Source organism: Trichoplusia ni (assembly GCF_003590095.1).
Source record: "Trichoplusia ni isolate ovarian cell line Hi5 chromosome 12 unlocalized genomic scaffold, tn1 tig00000887_group11, whole genome shotgun sequence".
NCBI classification, from domain to species: domain Eukaryota; kingdom Metazoa; phylum Arthropoda; class Insecta; order Lepidoptera; family Noctuidae; genus Trichoplusia; species Trichoplusia ni.
Genome location: NW_020799695.1, coordinates 1 through 19,129, shown reverse-complemented (window position 1 = coordinate 19,129; position 19,129 = coordinate 1). Strand labels below are relative to the sequence as shown.

Sequence of the window (19,129 nt, the reverse complement as noted above, 5' to 3'; positions counted from 1 at the left end):
CTTAATAATATACTCATAACATAGATCAAGGTTTTGTAAATATTAATATTAATATAAATAATAATGTAAATATAACAAACTAAAAATCTCCCGATCCGCATGATTCGCAAAAGTACTCGAGGCGCGGTCATCGCCTTGTAGAATGTTACCGATAATGATATCAAAGAAGTAATTTAATACATTGCTCGGAATATATGAACCTCAACGTGAAATACGTAAGAGATACCGCAACTTATGTTGTTCATTGCGATCTTCCATCTATCTAGAAACTAGGATTTTTGGTGCTCGCGCCACCCCGGGGATACAGTTACCTACTCCACGTCGACATACCTGTGACGATATTCAGATTCAAAGTGCATCCCTAAATTTCGTTTCCCAAGTTTCATGATGAGGACTACTTTTGTTGCCTCGAAATGAGACTTAAAGAGCAAATTGGTGCAAAGAAGTTTGTATTTTTTTAACAAAAAAGAATTCCTTGTTGTCCTGTAGGTACAATTTGACTGCAAACATAGCCGATTGGTTGAGGTCACCACTCCAAACTTAATGTGCGCATCATGTCGCGGGTTCGATCCTGCGTAATACAAACATTTGTGTGATCTAAGAATGCTTATTCTGATTCTGGGTGTCTTTGTGCACGTGATTTGTATATTTGTAAAACCCCCCGCGACAAAAGGCTTACCTTAGGCATACCTTTATACAGGAGTCGTTTCTTTTAAAGAAAAAAAATACTATCATGTAGAAAATACGAAATAATCAAGAATCATTTCGCCAACATCTATCGATCCCATATAAATATTATTATCGATCAATCAAAAACCTACAGTTCTGTTTTTAAAAATGATGCCTATTTTTACTTGTTCGGTACCTGATGCCTGTAGAATATGCATGTGCAATCAGGTAGGTTCACCATGTTCTTTGTAGCAAATACGAGTAATTTTGAAATGAAGACTTTTGTTAATGGTATGTGCGTGTGTGTGTGTGTATCTTGAAGGCCTAATGTAGGTGTAGGTGTAGTGTAAGTGGTGGCGATTATGTCGAAGTCTTTCCCGCCCTTGCTCGCGATAAAGTGAAGGTAAGTGTTGGTATTTATAAAGTAGCACATTTTTTACGATCCCTTATCATAAAAATCGTATTTAAGAATAATAATTCTGAAACTTCCAATTTTAAGAACAGTGATTGATGTTGTTTTTGTGCTTACGCGATATATGTAGTTTAGGAAAAAAATGTGTCCGCATCGAGCTTCCACCATGTTATAACGTTGCTGTAGGTACATATTGCAGGGCGTTAATATAACAACGTTTACAATACATAGAGGGCTACAAAATGACGAAATCAAAAACCCTCTATTTTAGATACAATTGATTTCTTTAATAATGGTAAGTGCATAAATTTAAGTGATGTCGCGAATTTAACGATTGCATGTCCTTTCCATCCTGTATAATAAAATCGTTGTAAAGTGAAGACTGTAAATCGAATATGTTTTAAAGATAATTATAATAATTGCTGTGTGGTCTACGAACAATTCCGAAGCCAAAAACATGATTCTTACAATTTTTGTCTATTTGTCTGTATGTATGTCCGGAAATATCTAAAAAAGTGCCGTGTATCGGTACTTTTTTAGATTTGATACAAACTTTCAGAGAATATTAAATTAACAAAAGGAAGCTAGTCGGGAAAACCCGATAAATATGCGTGTGTAAACCGTTGCATCATTATAGGTACAATATGATTGAAATATTGAAAAAAAAAAGATAGGTAATAAGAAGGTAAGGTTTTATTAATATTAATACACGTATATTCTTTTGGAGTTTGTTGTATAAATATTTTGGAGTTTGATTCCGCTTGCCAATTAATAATGTGTGTTCTACATTGGAATGTTGTCCTAAAATATGTGTGTGTGAAGTAAACTAATTTCAATGAATTATGGATTGTTGAGTAGTATGTCGATTTATAATATTGTATATAATTTATTTTGTATAAACTTAACCACCCAAATCAATGTGTTCAATTGGTACGAATCATTTACACCCATTTTTTTGGCGGCTCATGGACGACCACTTCCTCGGGGGAGGAAATGGATAGTGTCAGAAGGGAGATTGCCTGAAAATCAACAAAGGTCCCGAGTTTTCCTATATCACAATGATACTAATATTTTCGTATTCTGTTTCACAGCGACGGTGTGGTCTCGTCGTGGTTCGTCCAGCTCGCTCGGCAAGCCGCCGCCGCCAGTGCGACGGTCTTCATCCATATCTAGACCGCAGCGACCTCCTTATATGCAAGTGAGTATAGAATACATTATACATACATACATAGTTAAGAATACGTAACAGGAATTTGTCATACTTGGTGGTAGAGACCTAAAAAAAATGGCTTAGGACGCCTGTGACTTTGAAATAGCAATTGTAGTGATGTTATTTGCTACTATATTTTTGTAAGGCGTAATGCGTCTTCGAGAATCCGCCTTTAAATTTTCTTTAATTGTTTGTTTGTCGTTCCGGTTGGATTTTTGCAAGATAGACTTCCCAATAAGCTAGCGGGCTAAAATTTTCAGGGTAGCTTCAAACCCGATGACAATGCAATTTAAAACTCTAAACGGCTGGACATCAAAAACTTGGATTTTAGATCTATTAATTATTATTAAATCTACTTCTATTCCAGAACACAGCCAGCCCAGGCCTCGGCGACTCGGAGTTGCCCCCTCCGCCCGCCTTCTTGCTTCAGCCTGACGCCGACGCCGGTGATTATGACTGTACATTACCTGCACTTATTACTTATTAGACTTTAGTGACAAGCAATAAGCTGGGCTTTAGACGGCCTGCGAGGTGATCAAACATGTTTAATATCTCTATTTTTAAATGACCTTCGCAGTTATTAATGTGTGTAGTGGGGGTTTTCACAAGCAAAGACAACCAGACTCAGTACAAGTATTCGTGGATCATACAAACGCTTGTCCTGTGAGGGATCGAAATCGCGACACGTCGCGCTCTGTGTACTAGAGAACATGGAATATCTACAAGAGGGGTGTCATACACTATTTATTGTAGGGCTGTGTCGCCTCGTTACGGAGTGCATTTTTTTTATTTTCTTTTTAATGACAAAAGTTTCTGTAAATTGAAGATTTTCGTTTTTGAACGGGCAATGTTTGACTTAAACATGTTTGATCCTCTCGGTGAACGTTTTGTTTAAACTTGAAGGTATGTTAATGGTTAAAGATTGTCTAAATGCCATAACGTATAAGATATATATTTTAAGTATTAACCGTTTGACTTGCTTTGTATATAGGCCGAAAATAAGACACAGTTTTCTTAATCTTCGCACGCTCAAAGACAATGCTAATAAAATCTCACAAGTGATTATTTATTTTGGCTATTGATAACACCATCACACGCGAACAAAATTTGTTTATCACAAGCCTTTTGGTCGTTGACACGCATTAGTTGAATTGTACACATAAACAAGTGAAGGTGTTATTTTTAGAATTTATTTTGTGCCGAAGTACTAAGCGAAGTAGTGATGAATAAATCAATAGTAAATTGTAATAAAAAATGAACAGTATTTATCGCTATTTTATGTCTAATAATTTTGAAGTGATCAAGGAAAGAATCATAATATTACTACCTAAAAACGGGATTGAATCCGTTCCCACTTATCCAAAATTCACTAATTTAAATCAAAGTTGGTGAAAAATCCAGGAAAAAATCTTCGACTGACCGACGCATTATAAAGTGAACTAAAATGCCATCTTTTTCTCTCATAAAAAGCTAATCACCACCTTACTAAAAACATTCTCTTTACAGCACACATAAACGTAGCAGAAACAGTCAAACAACTGACCGAGTTGAAACACATGCCGGCTTCACCCGGCATCGTCCGCCGGAGTCTTCAACAGTTGCAGAACCAGAACAACGCCAACCCCCCCTCTCCGACACAACCCTCGCTCTCAACCTTCCAACAAGCGAAGAGCAACTTCTCCTCAAGCACCAGTCTGAATAGCACCGGGAACCTGAACCCGATTTATGGGCAGACGGGTCATCGGATTATGGCCTACGTCGAGAATTCCATGTATGTGAGGAAGAATAGTTTGAATAGCTCCAATTCGGATCTGCTTAGGGATAGTAATTCGGGTGAGTGTTGTTTTTATTTTCGCGTTTAAAGTTAAACTTCATTTAAATGAGAATAAAACAAAAGAAAAGTATTTTAAATAGTATGAAATATGTCCTATACAGTATGAAACTAGTTTTTAAGTGATTGTAATATTTTAGAAATAACGAGATATTGCCAGGGCTTTACTTGAAGAAGTGGCGATAGTTTGTCTGACCTAATAAAACATGGCCTTCGTTGCCATCGATAGATAAACCAACAGGAATAAAATCTTCAGTTATACAATTTTCATGATTCCCTAGGTATATACGGTGAAGGCCGCGGCTCCCCCCACGGGTCGTCTCCCTCCACCCCGAGCTACGGCGAGAACAACTCCTTCTCCAGCTTCGGGCCCAGGATGTCCAGCGAGTCGCATTACGGACAGACTGGTGAGATTTGTTAAATAAAGTAATGGAAATTTATTGTAGAAATGCCCGAAGATGTAAGCTTATGTTCGGGGTTAGCATTTGAATGCTTGAACTAAGATGAATACAACTTGAAATATATTGATCTAAGTTAAATTATGAACAAAAATTTAGACCCAAGTTTAGATAACTATGAACTTATTTTCTAACTGCCTATCAAATCTTTCCAATAAATCGATGAATTCAAATATTTTTCTTTAATTATTACATATGGTTGATTGGTATCTAGTGACACTATGTGCGATAGCGAAATCTGACAAAAACTTTATTATAATACAATCTAAACCCAACCTTATCACCTTATCCATCAGGCTTCAAAATGCAACAAGAGCGTCAGGACAAGAAGTACCAGAACACGATATACGCTCAGCCGTCGGACATAATCGCGGGCTTCAACAGCATGTCGCGACACGACGCGCTCAGCCCGCTCGCGCTGCGCAAGAACATCGCCGCCAGGTCGCACAGCGCTGACAGACATCATCTCGAACGTAAGGGGAACTAACTATGTCAAAATTACCTATATTTGATAGAATTGAATTTTTCGGCGATTATGTCCAAAGTCGTTGGTTGTTCTTTTTTGTAAATACCTATTCAAGCTTTTTAAGGATTATATTTGATAGATTCCTGCTCAAAGCTATTTCTCGATCAAAAGAAGAAATAAAGTTCAAAATTGTAAGTTGTTGCTTTTTTGTATACTACTTTTCTATAATGTATGTACGTGTAAGATATTTCCCAAGAGACAGGATGTCGTCATAGAGCTGATTTTCAGTGCCAATGGGAAAGTAGCTACCAACTGAATATTAGATATTAATTTAATGGCTATAACTTAGATTTTGATAGGCTCAAAATCTATATCATAATCCATTTCTAAAATTCTCAGAAAACATTCTAGGTAACCAAAATTTTTGTTCCGGAAGATTATGGTGATTGATGTAAAATTTATCTTTATTTACTCATTTTACGATGTTTCTGGAAGCCTTCAAAAAGGTCTACAGTTCAAAACTCATAGTTTGTCATCTCTCTGCACATTTTACCTGATATTCCTTCATGAGGCACCTATTAGTCAGTCATTATTCCTTATCCAGTCCTTCACCCCCCGCTATGTTCCAGAAGGCGGGCTGATCGCGAGCCTGAGCGCTAAGCTGGCGCCGCAGCTGTCGCCGCGCACCTCACGCCGCGCCATCTCCACTATCACTGCTGCTGACCCCCCGGCCAAGGGGAAAGGTATGCTAATTATATTTTTGATCTTGGCCAACGTCTATGCTCTATTTGTTTAGGTTCGTAAAGGATCATGAGTCAAGGTCATGCTCAATAATGTTGAATTTATTTTTTAATTGAGTAAAATAAAAATCACAACGACACCGGTTAATTACACCCAGCCTTCATTGATGGACTGCACAGATAGCCGAGTCATTAAAGAAACAAGGTCAACTTGGTCGCTCGACATGTCGCGGGTTCGATCCCCGTGCAGTACAAGCCTTTGTGATCCACGAATGCTTGTTCTGAGTCTGGTTGTCTTTGTGCATGCGACTTGAATGTTTCTAAAACCCCCTGTGACCCAAGGATTGAATTCATAAGTGCAGGAGTAGTCTAAAAGCAATTCTGTTGGTACTTTCTCAGGCACAATCCCTAGCGCGGTCCAGCCCGCCTTCCTGGACAAGCTGTCGGCCACCATCCAGCAGCAGCGGCGGCAGCTCGACTCCTCGCGCGCCAAGTGCGTGCGGGACATGATCAGTGCACATGCACAGGTATGTGCACAGCATTACATAAGTTACACACAGAGTTCGCAGATTAGTGCCAAACAGTTCAGTTCAAAAGTCTTTATTTCTTTCATATAACATTAATCACTAAATTTAATTCCCCACAAAACCGTTTACACGGTTCGAACAAGTTACAATAATGTTATAATATTTGTAAGGCGTTCAAGAGCTTAACAATCGAGCTCAGTGTCGTGCCATGCGAGCAGTGGAGTTAGACGGGCTGACCATGTGGACTTATTTACCTATATATACAGCCAGTAACCCATCAAAATCCGTTTCTGCTTTTAAAAGACAGTTATAGATATTAATGTCAAATTGTGGCATCCAGAAAATACTTAAAATGTGACTTATACTAATATTAGTTTTCGAAATTTTCGAAAAAGATACCATTTTTTTTTTATTCAGTCAATTTAATCAAGCATGAGGGGTCGATTTATTGATTATGTGCACATAAAAATTTGGTTACAGGCACTGTTTTTATGCATTTTTTTATCAATTTAACTTGTGTATTATTCTGCTTCTTTGCATTTACCATTTATCTTCAAAAAGATTTACTTCTGAAACAAATTTAAATAATAATAATTAAATAATAATAAATTTAAATATAAATATAATAATCAAACAACAACTTCCCCAGCCCGACCCCCGAGCATGTCACACGTCCCTCATGGAACAGATAAAGCGCGGCGCAACACTCCGCCGCAACAAGCACTGCAACGACAGGTCCGCGCCTAAAATACGATAAGTATCGTCCACGCTGTCACGACACTACACACGATGTAGCCTTAATGATCACTTGATACTCGATACTCGATGGCTATGGGATGTCGGCAATGATATGTTAAATGTGTAATGATGAATTGATACTAAAGTTAGGTATCTACTAGCTTTTCGCCCGCGGCTCCGCCCGCGCCGATGTCGGTTATATCGCGTTTCGAAGTCTTCAAAAGTCCGGGATAAAAACTATCCTATGTTCTTTCTCAAGGTCAACTCTGTCTCTGTACCAAATTTTATTAAAATCAGTTGAGTGGTTTAGACGTGAAAGCGTAACAGACAGACAGACAGAGTTAATTTCGCATTTATAATATTAGTAGGGATAGGATGTTTAAATTGAAGTAAGTGTTTGGATAATGAAAGTTTTATAAATTAAATGATGTCGGAAATTGCACCCGATGATGGACACTGGGATATTTTTAGTTATGTTTAACTTTTATGGATAAAGTAATGGTTTTTAAGCAAATCAAAATTGTTATGTTGTTAAAATTGTTGCTTTATTTGACTTGCTGGATTGTAAAATTGTACTAAAAGTAATGGGAAAAAATTGCTCGAAAAATGAAAATTGTCCTATTATTGAGTAATAAAGCATCAAACATACATATCCACAACCGAGCTCTTTTTATATCCATGTTCTTTCTCAATGCAGAAACATATCATAAAACCTTACTATAACAACAACACAAAAATCAACCTTATACCAAAAGCATAAGGTTCAAAACGTTATCATTAAGTCTATATCGTGTGTAGTTCGTTCTACGTTAGTTAACGTCCAATAAAGTCCTGTATATACCTACTCTATATGTTACTTGTAACTATGTATATGTAGTTGTGTTAGCTCTAGTTTTGTGTGTACTGGTTATTAAGATCATCTATGCCACTAATATATACAATTATCGTGTCACCGGTATGCGTAATTGAACTCCTCCGAAATAGCTCGACCGATTGTCATGAAATTTTGTGAAGGTTGTAGGTCTAAGAATTGGACATCTATTTTTTATTCCCTACAACTCATTTTTAAGGCAAAATTACGGCTACTGGGATTGCTATAATAATTATTATAATTTTCGGAGTAGCACGGATTTGTGACGTTATTGACCCCACTCCTATACGTTCTACCATCTTTGATGCGTTTAACCTTCGAATTTTTACTTAAATACTATTTTTTCAAATGTATTTGCTTTTCCGGATGAGAAATCATCAAATGGTTCCTTCCACTTTGAGTTGATCGGAAGGGAGTGTCAGACTTCTACTGACTATAACCCACCCATGTTCCTTTCTCTGCCCTTCGTGTACCGAAGCCACGGTAACACTTTCGGACAATCTCACTGCCCCGGGTTAAAAATCTGGCTGACGGTCTAATTCGATTTTTTTTGTTTAAGTTCCATATAGAAGTTAGAAGCAATACATATTTCTACCTACAATGGGTTGGCAACCAGTGTCAGCGACGAATAAGCATTGCATATGCATTTTAGCGGTTTTCCCACAATAAAATTACTTGGAATATGACGTTGAGAAATGTATTGTTTATTGTTTGAAGAGGTGAATGATTCACCTGAAATATATTTCAAATCAATAACATAATATCACTATAAAACCAAAATTAACAAATTTGGCATTGAAATTTCACCTAATAAATACCAATACATACATATTTCAAACATAAAAGGCTTCCGACGTCACCAAAACAATGGACTATTTATATTCATAACGAAGTTCGATGTTTCCCTGAGTTCTATTCTTATATTGGATTTCCCAGTGTATTCAACAAAATAAGCAGTAATAAACGGATAAGCGTTATAAGGAAAATATCACATCATTTAATACCCTTCTTTGGTAGAACATTATCTTGATACTATTTTTAGACCAGCAAAATTATCGAATGCATTGATGAAAAAAGTGGGTTAAAGGTGCAGCTATATAAAAGAGACTTAGCGATGCACATTTTAAATATTTTATTTAAGAAATAAAATTCAAACCCTCCACGTGATATAGAAATCTTATCTAAAGAAATATGGGTCAATCTTTAAACCGCACTGTCTCAATAAATTTTCGAGATTTTTTTATCTTATTCGCTCAGCAGATCATTTCTGAAATATTTTGAAATCACTCAACTCGATAAAGCAATCTATAAAATGTTAATGTCTTTGAAGTCCTTTTTAACAATAAACACTATTCCCTTTGCGTTACAGTCAGTTAAAGAAAGTTTTTTATAGCAATTTCTATTATTTTTTCTTTTATTATACGATTATACTATCCTGTATACTTCACGTCATAAGAAAGGTTGTAGTTTTGTTACAGTTTATACATTAACGTTTTACAAAACTATTAACATTCTTTGCGTTCTTCATCAAATCTTTTACTCTGCTGAATAAAAGTTTGCATGAACTGATGTTATATGCTAACGGTGTACTATTATAGATGTCGTATCCCCTATTTTGATCCAGCAAAAGTCCTCTAAAAATAAAAAAAAAAACAAAAAATTAAAATTCATTTATTCAAATTAGGCTACTAAGTAGCACTTTTTGAAGGTCAGGTTACATTGGACAGCACCCAGTTTCGCCCACCCATCACCGCTTCCTAACTGCTTTTGCTGTGAGAGAAGAAACGGTGCAACAAACTCCCCAGCAGCACGCTCTTATTAAGATGCCTTACCCCACTACAGATACGGATAGATCACAATCACGTGGCTTATCGAAACAAAATGTCATTTACATAGGACCGTTATTTATTGACGTTAACGATTGTAGAAAGGCCACTTCTATCGAAGTTGAAAAGCAGCAGTAATCATCATCGGCCTAGCCTTTTCCCAACTATGTTGGGGTCGGCTTCCAGTCTAACCGGTTTCAGCTGAGTACCAGTGTTTCGCAAGGAGCGCTTGTCTATCTGACCTCCTCAACCCAATTACCGGGGCAACACGACACCCGTTAGTTAGACTGGTTGTCTGACTTTCAAGTTTCTGACTACCTGTAACGACTGTCAAAGATGTAGGTATAGCAGCCGGGACCCACAATTGAATGTGCCTTCCGAAAAGCAGTAGTTCCTTCTCGAAAGGCACGTTAAATTGTGGGCAAGTTAATCGTACTTCTGAATTGCGAATAATATAATATAATATTGGACAACACACTTAACCAATTTGTTTATCTTTAGCCTATTTGTACGTATCGGTATCGGGAGTTTGATAAGCACTTGACCGGTTTTTATTTATATGTCAAGGTTACAAAGTGGCATTTTTCCAACCCTATGATTTCAGTAAACGATGCATATAACGTCATTGAAACGAAATAAACAAACAAATCCTATTATTCTTAAAAAATTAGTAAAATCAACTTTATTACCATGTGATGTAATATCGAAATTGCTTGAGCTAGATACACATTTTACCTTTTATTATTCTTGTAAATAATTATGACGTAGTTAGTACAATAAGTAAGCTGAAAGTTTAGATCATGTTATTCATTTTATGCAAAATAAAGTAGGAAAATATATTAAATGTAATTTAATCGTAGACTTTGTATGAATTGAATCAAAATTTAAACGTTCAAGTGCGACTCGGATTTGCGTCAATGTCGTTAGTCCAACTCGCACTTGACCGTTTTTTGCAATACTGTGTCACGAACTGTACACTATACACGAACTGGGCTGCTTTTGTAAGACGACTAAAAAATCACGGTGTATAAGTCGCTCATACAACTCTATACACATCTACGACACAAAAAATTGTACCCGATATACGTAGACCATTTAAACCCGGTATCACGTGTGTTTTACATACCATCCTTGATTACAAGAATCTTGATACCATCTGTAAGCTATTTATAGTGCGATCGGTTCTCTGTCTTAATATTTGTGGTAGGGTTCCGTACAAATATGCTTAAGGAAAACCGATAGGCAATAAAATTGGTCACACGTATCACAGATATATGACTGCGACAACCTTTACTACGTCATCATCTTAGCCTTTTCTTTTCCCAAGTATGTTGGGGTCGACTTCGAGTCTAACCGGATTCAGCTAAGTACCAGTGTTTTACAAGGAGCGACTGCCTATCTGACCTCCTCAACCCAGTTACCGGGGCAACACGACACCCGTTAGTTAGACTGGTTGTCAGACTTTCGAGCTTCTGACAAACTATTGCTTCACTTACTTGGAAAAAAGTTTTATCGTGATTATTTGCAACTGTCTTATTACCGCTGTTCATGAGATATGGCTTATTGGGTGGGCTTACATGTTCCGACTGCAGAAGGAACCTTTTTACTAGAATTCCGTTTTAACACTTTCGGTATCTAACCCTCAAAAACCGTTCAGTATAAAAAAAAACTACATAATAATATGTGAACCGACTGTTTATTAATTCCTGAATGATGACGTATATAAAAGTTAAGTCACAGATCAGTATTTGCGTGTGGATAGAGAGTATAAAGAGCGCGCTTTTAACTCTGTCCCGGCAATTGCCTGTTATTGAAGATCAAAGCATTCCAGTGGCCAGCCTATACACAGCTTGGTTACACAGAGTTCTGCCTAAACTAAAATTATCTAAGAAACAAAAAACCAGGTAAATCCTCTAAATTTGAGACCTTTTTAACGGACCTGTTGTAGAGTTTTTCATGGGTTTTAGGAGTTAATTATTTGGTTAGACCAGTTTTGGCCTTAGTTGTCAACTCTGTTTGTCCTTCGACAACATACGTACATAAAAAGTATTAAACATATTATTTACACGTAGAAACATTAAGGAAAGAGCCGTCTGTTTTGCAGTGTAACCGCACAGAGAAATGCGAAGGTACACGTACGTCTTACTTTATATTTACTGAATCTTTATATATTACCCATATTAAGAACGGTACAACTGGGTGAATATAACTTGCGGGATAAAAGGAGACGATTTTTTAATTTAGCCTGAAAAACATTTTTAAAGCGTTACAAAGTCCGTCCGTATTTCCCTGCCAGTCCTATTCAACCCGTTTTACGATAGATACTTACCTGATGTTTTCTGTAAACACACTTGCTAATCTTTTTTCGTAGGCGCTAAAGTTGAGGCCCCTCTAGGGTATAGGGGTAAAGGGTGTAAAACTTAACTAAGAAAATTAAGGGAGCAATTTTTGTTTGCCCTGACATATAATTTAAATTCGGTTTACCAAAAAAATCATGTAACCGTCACCTTTCTAGTGCATAAATAATTTAATTGTTTTCAAATCAGGTGCAAAAATTTATTCAGTAGGTATATAATATTACTTGATACGACAAGAACAATCACAAATAAAAATAAACAAATTAAAGGATTAGATATATATAAGTTTTAAGGGTTTTTAAGTTAATCTCTGTAGATATAGATAATTATCTTTTGCGTGACATATTATGCAAGGCGCTTTGCAAGTTTATCACAAGGTGCCTTATGAATTAAAAGAATAAAAATGTTATTTAAATCTTATAAAATAACTAACACTACATATTTAGTGACTTAGGAAGATATACACAACAGCTAAATTTAATAGTATGGCAACAGAAGGCAATACGAAAAGCATTAGCGCCGCCAAAAAATATTAAATAAATTTGACTATCGATGTAAGTGCAGCTATTATTTGAGTAGGCGCTTAGATTAGTAGGTAACTTAGGAAGGCCTTAGGACTATTTTAATCTAACTATACACAGATATGAGGTACATCCTTATGGCAACCATCCGCGATGTATTATGTCTTTATTAGGAGGCAGCTCTAGGTCAGGGTCACACACAGTTCCGCGCACCGCTTCTGAGGTGTCAGCATACATGATCCGGAAGTTATAGTCGTCTGGATCTAGCGGCCCCGCCTGGAACATCGGCAACCGATTCGATATCACCCAAAGGCTCTGTCTTTCCTCTTGGTCGACTTTAATGTCATTCGGGAACACCAAAGTCTCTGCATTCATTGCCACGACTTCTATAGTTTTCTTTCTATAGGGTTTTTTAGTGTCCCAACATCCTATACTATCTCGAGTAACTAAACCGTAGAACATGATTCCTCGTCTATCGATTGCTGAAGCAGAAGACTGTCCATGAATCCCTCTACTTTCGCCGACTAGATTGAATTCCGAAGAACTATTGCTGACTCGAGAGGGTTCTCGTAAAATTGACGTAGATACGTAAAAATTCTCTGTTGCTGGACATAGGGTGAAGAATAAGAGGCGATCCTCGAAAAGATCAGGAGGCGTAAGTGCTAATCCAAATATTCCGTCGGTCCATTGGAAGTTTAGTCCATGTAGAGTGAAGTTTGAAGCCAGGGGATCCGGGAAGAATAAGGGGTGAGTGAATCTCCAAAACCGTACATCACTTAATCTGAAAACAAGAAGCCCGAACCTCCAGGTGTCGGCTATGTAGACATGAAGGTCTGAACAGTCCGGGGTCCTCGTGTCCACGATGATGTTAGCGAACAGGGAATCTTGTAACACGTACTGTTGCGGGATTGGATACCGCGCTATAAGTTTGTCTGTGTAAATATCAAACACCACTATACTGGGGGGCACAGTTGTTTGGGTTATCTTGTGAGTCTATCTGACCGGAATCCAAAACCCATAGTCTTCCACAGGGGTCAATATTGACTCGAAAAACTGATGTCAGCCCTGTGCAGTTCTTTGCGTCTCCTGAAAATAGTAAAAATACATGAATATTCGTTACGAGTGCTAGTTTTATAGTAAAGCTTTGTAAATTAGAAAGAAAATGTTTGTTGATACATACCAAATGCTGTATGGAAGCTCCAGTCTGGATAGGGCCTGAGCTGCGGCGAGGCGATCCCTCCCTCTCGCGGCAGTGTGGCCAGAGTGGCCGGCACGCCGCGCCGCCACGCCGGCACCGTCACCCACACGCGGTCACCCCACACCTCCAGCCCCAAGGGGAGCACGTTGGCAGGCACATACTTACTGGAATTATACGTTTAACTGTTTTATATGTGAATTTTCTTACTCATAGTAAATAAAATCGATAAAGACGAAATGATCGACGAATGATAAAAGGTGAAATAAACTTCTCTCTATTTTATTTTATTATTTTCAGGGGAGGGAAAGGGGAGCGTCAACCTCTTATCTCTCACTACTATCGCGTGCTCTTTAATGAAATCTCAAGTAGATGCCATCAAAACATTATGGTCTAATTTCTTTCCGTTTCAGGCTTCATTTTGGAAAAAATAGAGGAAGTCAAAGAAAAGGGGAGGCCGTTGTCTTGCAGTGGTATCTAAAAGAGGCTATAGAAAACAAAACACCTTGCAGACAATTTTAGCTAACTGAAGTTCTTATTCCAATCTGAACTATAGCCAAATTGTCTTATATGTACTTACCCAGTAGACAGAGCATGTCTACGATGCCGGGGCGAGGGGAACTCGTAGTCGACGTGCTTCCACTTGTACAGCGTGCTGAAGGGCGGCGTGTCGTTGTCGGCGGGCACGGACTGCGCGCGCATCACTCCCAGCATCGTCAGCCAGAGCGTGATGCCCGCCGCGTGCGCACGGTCTGGAAACATGGCATTGTCAAGCGAATTAAATAAGGAAGCGTACGTCTGTATTTGTTGGTGTGGGTGGTTTTGTAGAGTTATGCACATCATCATTGGCCTAGCCTTTTCCTAACTATGTTGGGGACGGCTACCAGTCTAACCGGTTTCAGCTTAGTACCAGTGTTTTACAAGGAGCGACTGCCTATCTGACCTACTCAACCCAGTTACCTGGGCAACACGATACCCCTTGGTTAGACTGGTTGTCAGACTTTTCAAGCTTACTGTAACGACCTCTAACGACTGTCAAAGATGTAAGAATCGAGCTCCTCTGAGCACATATTGGTTCGAGCACTTATTAAAACGGTGCGAATAAAACTCTCCTACTAAGACTCTGCTGTTTGTCCGACCGCCCGTCACAAAGCCGTATCTCATGAACCTTCTTAGCTACACAGTTGAATTTTTTACAGATTTCGAATGCCGCATATACTCCAAATAATAAAAGCCAAAACGACGCAACAGTTTGTAGATTCAAACTTGACTGAAATAATTTAATTATTTCTTTTTTTTAATAATAATACTTTGAAAAACCTTGTAACATTTATAATTAAATTTTATATTTCTAACGAGGTTCAAACGCAAACAAAACTTATTACGCAAATTATTACTTTCAACATTTATTTAAATTGAATGAGCAACAACTGTGCACTATGTATGCATTTCCTCAATTCATTGTTTTAATTACTCTTAATTAGTTATTATGATGACACAATTAACACAAAAACCTTATATTTTACTAGCTGACCCGGCGAACTTCGTACCGCCTTAGCGTAGCTTTGATGCACTACTTTATTTTGTATAGTTGACCTATCTTAGGTATGAGTACCTATTCAATTTAAACTGGAATCTATAATATCCTCCATATATAAATTAATCCCTATTTCCCTGGTCTCGCCATATCTGAAAAGGACCTAATTTTATTAAATACAAAACAAAATATATATTTTCATAATAGTGTTTAAAGAATAGTTGTTCTGCCAACATTCTGTGCATTTCCATCAGCAGTAATGGCATCCCGAAGATGAATGTATTCCTCGGAACGGAGTTTTGCCTGGTTCAACCTGATAAATGTCAATCGTTCAGTTTCAACTTTCACATTTTATAATTTTTTGAAAATAATACAAATACAAATTTCGCATATCCTATTATAACTGAATGCAGCTCTGTGGGGATTAAACACAACATTTCTATGTTGATTTCGATTCCGTTGAAGTTCATTTCGCGCTTCGCGTTGCTCATCAGCATAGATAATACATATAATACTGGTATAGATGAGACACTGACAGATCAGTTCTTTTTTTCACTACTTGCCCTGTAAACTAGATGGCGCTAGCGTCTGTGAAGCGATCTATAGCTATATGTATGTATGCACTCATCTACATAATATCTATAGGTTGCTATAGGTAGTTACGCATAGTACAGCATTTTTGCCGTGTATAAAATGTACTAAAGAGAAAAAAGAATACAACAAAAATATAAAGATTTTTCTTTATTTATAAATACGGATAATTTATACAATTTATTAATTAACGTCTACAACGTATTGAAATTAAACCACTTTTACTTTGACACATTTTTACTATTATAATTTACTAAGTAATATGATTTTCTGTAGAAAAATTATTCTCTAATAAAATCGTAATATGGTTTAATTTCATTGGCTAACATTCATAATACACTTATGGTATATTACAATCACCAATTAATTCACATTAATAGAAACCATTTTTAAATTTTTAGGGTATAATTGAGAACCTTCTATTTTATTTATCGATGTAAATAAAGTAGATGGTTGGAAATGGCCACCCATCAAAAATCACATGATTTAAATCAATCAAATCATTTAATTAACAATAAGGTTTAATTATAATATTCTTCTATAACTATGAACTAAACTAAACTAATATTTACATTTTGAAAGCTATATAATATAAAAAGAAAAATATGCATTATTTACAAAGCGTCGAAAAAGATATCCTCATCCCTGCCAAAGTCGGGAAACGTGCCCAGAAGGCTGGCTGCATTGCCACGTTGTATGGCAAAGCAAATAAGGTTTTAAATATCATTCACATTATTTCCTTTTTTTATGAATTTTATAGAAATTGTATGCTTGTAATTTAAGTATCGTTATTATCAAAATCAGCAATTTTTCCTGTTAAAATTCTATTTACACCCGTACACCAACTATTTACAATTAAGTTGATGAACAAATTAATTATATAATTAGTTAAAATCAATTTATGTTCATCGCATTGAATAATTGAAAAATCACATCTGCAATTTATAAAAAACACAATTATTATTTTTTTAAGTTTATTATTTCGGGCGAAGTCTCAATCATAAAATATATTTCATTAAGTAATTTAATAAATGAATCACATGTGATTTTTTTGTATAATCAATCATGCATCAATTAAATGCATTAGGTTCAATTTCTTGTTGAAGTAAATCAACAATACAATTACAATTTTTAAATATATTAGATTTAGTTTTTTTTATTATATATCCAGGGTACATATTTCTTCGCTTCCGAATGCAAAATCAAATTACTAAAAATAATTTGACTCATTGTTGAAATTAAGGAATCAACTGCAAAATCAGAATCTAAATCATCAGATTTTATAAATCATCATATTTAACTGTTTGAGACCCATCTTGACTTTTTACAATTTTTTCAAATTCCTCTTGATTAAAAACAGGTTTAATTTCTGCCCGGAACGGGAAATGTGGTGATTTGTTTTTAAGACATCCCTTGAGTATTTTTGCTGTATCACGGTGTGAGTGGCCATTATTATTATTACTAGCCTGGAATGTCCCACTGCTGGGCAAAGGCCTCCCCACTCTTCTTCCACTTGTCTCTGTCATGAGCCGCGAGTGACCAGTTCGGTAAGAACGAATCAAATAATTTATCAAAAATCAGCAATAAATCTACAGTTTCTTCACACTCAGCTAGTAATATGTTGCATTCTGAAACAAAAAAAATATATATATATTACATCATTAATGTTTGTGGTTATTTATGTTCCTATGCAAAATATATATATAATCAATTTCAAAAATATATATATATATGTATATATATGTATTCACAAGAAAAAGTATATATGTATGATTTATATGGATAAAAAATACTTATAATCAAAACATTTAACTGATTTTCATTATGAGTTGCAACATACCTTCTACAAATGTTTGCTCCCTGTCCTTTTCCTTATCTTCCAACATTGAAACTGAAGCGACTGGTTCAACTGATACTTCTGCAACTGCAGATGAGCTGGTGGTATCTAGAAAGTAGCAATAATCTTGTTAGAAAAGACTAAGCACATACTTTAAAACCTATTAATATAATTGTGCAATTCTACAAAAGACTACTTAGAAGTATTTTAACATAATTATAACATTTCACAACTATCAAACAATGTTGTCTCGTCCCAAGCTAAGCAGAACTTGTGTTATGGATACTAGACAGCTGATAAACATACTTTCTAAATATAGAAATAATTTATACCCAGACACAGAACAAAATGATGATGCTCATCACACAAATATTTCTCCTGATTGGGAATCAAACCAAAAACCTCTGGCATAGCACTAAAAGACACTAGCCACTAGACCAACAGGACAGTTAATGCACTTCATTTGCGATGATTAGGTGACAGAAAATAAAATTGAAACAGCACTTGTTGGTCTGTGGTTCATCTTAGGGGCAGATTTCACAGTTATTTCATACATTTAATAGACATCTGCCAAAATGTTAATTGCATATTTGTTTACATGTAAATTGGATGTTATAATATGCAAATATATTTATTTACCTGATGGGATAAGGCTGGTGTAAAAGGTTGGCACTGCATTTCTCGTTAATACCGTTCCTTTACCTATGTAGTATTTCTCAAAATGTTTATAGTCTTATTTGGTTGTAGATGTATGTATCTCCTTTCATTATAATATCATCGTCTAAAACTTGTTTCCAGATCTCAAACCTTTCATTATAACAGTCTGGCTTAGGAAAATGATGTAATGTACCTGAAATTAGAAAGAATGAGTTAATTGCAGGTTGTGAAATTTATGTTTTAAAAATATAGTGATATATAATAGTACAAACTTCGATCGGATCGTTCCTACAATAAGATCACTTATTCTATCATCAATAATCATCTTACCTCCTTCTTCACATCCAAAATAGCAATGAGTGCGAGAGTATTTCGGTAATCTCGCCATTCGTAATCCGTAAAAAACGCAGCCAAATTTTTAAATCAAGTAATGTAAACACACGTCGTAGTCCATTAAACGATGCCAGGGTCAAGAGAAATAAATATATTCGTCGGTATCCGTTCACGAGAAGCCAAGTAAATACGTAGGAAGCAGTTTCGAGGTCCAGAAAACACGCGATGGTCAATAATAGGCAAATAAGTCGAAAATAAAACTTGGTAAACTCACGGCACAAGAAACGAACGTTGAGTGAAAAGTTTTCAAAAACATATCAGTGCTGATGTCATTAGCAAAATAAAAATTGCGT

General features: G+C 36.3%; 1 protein-coding gene, 1 long non-coding RNA gene and 1 pseudogene across 4 annotated transcripts; 1 reads left to right on the top strand and 2 right to left on the bottom strand.

Annotated features, from left to right (window-relative positions):
* Positions 1-1,782: 1,782 nt before the first annotated feature.
* Positions 1,783-7,255, top strand: LOC113506354. Of its 3 annotated transcripts, none has more exons than XM_026889201.1 (8): positions 1,783-2,279; positions 2,659-2,737; positions 3,798-4,124; positions 4,404-4,529; positions 4,877-5,053; positions 5,676-5,789; positions 6,186-6,313; positions 6,963-7,255. In XM_026889201.1, the coding sequence occupies exons 1-8, from the start codon at positions 1,917-1,919 to the stop codon at positions 7,068-7,070; spliced, it is 1,422 nt and encodes a 473-aa protein (XP_026745002.1). In that variant the 5' UTR covers positions 1,783-1,916; the 3' UTR covers positions 7,071-7,255. The 3 variants fall into 3 exon arrangements, with proteins under 3 accessions (XP_026745002.1, XP_026745001.1, XP_026744999.1); XM_026889200.1 differs by having other exon boundaries at positions 2,659-2,749; positions 5,679-5,789; XM_026889198.1 differs by having other exon boundaries at positions 2,659-2,749.
* A 4,240-nt stretch (positions 7,256-11,495) lies between these two features.
* LOC113506353 lies at positions 11,496-14,621 on the bottom strand (annotated as a pseudogene).
* Positions 14,622-18,522: 3,901 nt separating this feature from the next.
* LOC113506352 lies at positions 18,523-18,816 on the bottom strand. The gene is made up of 2 exons (XR_003401720.1): positions 18,774-18,816; positions 18,523-18,636 (listed from the first exon to the last, which is right to left on the bottom strand). It is a non-coding gene; the product is annotated as an uncharacterized LOC113506352 (long non-coding RNA).
* Positions 18,817-19,129: the final 313 nt, after the last annotated feature.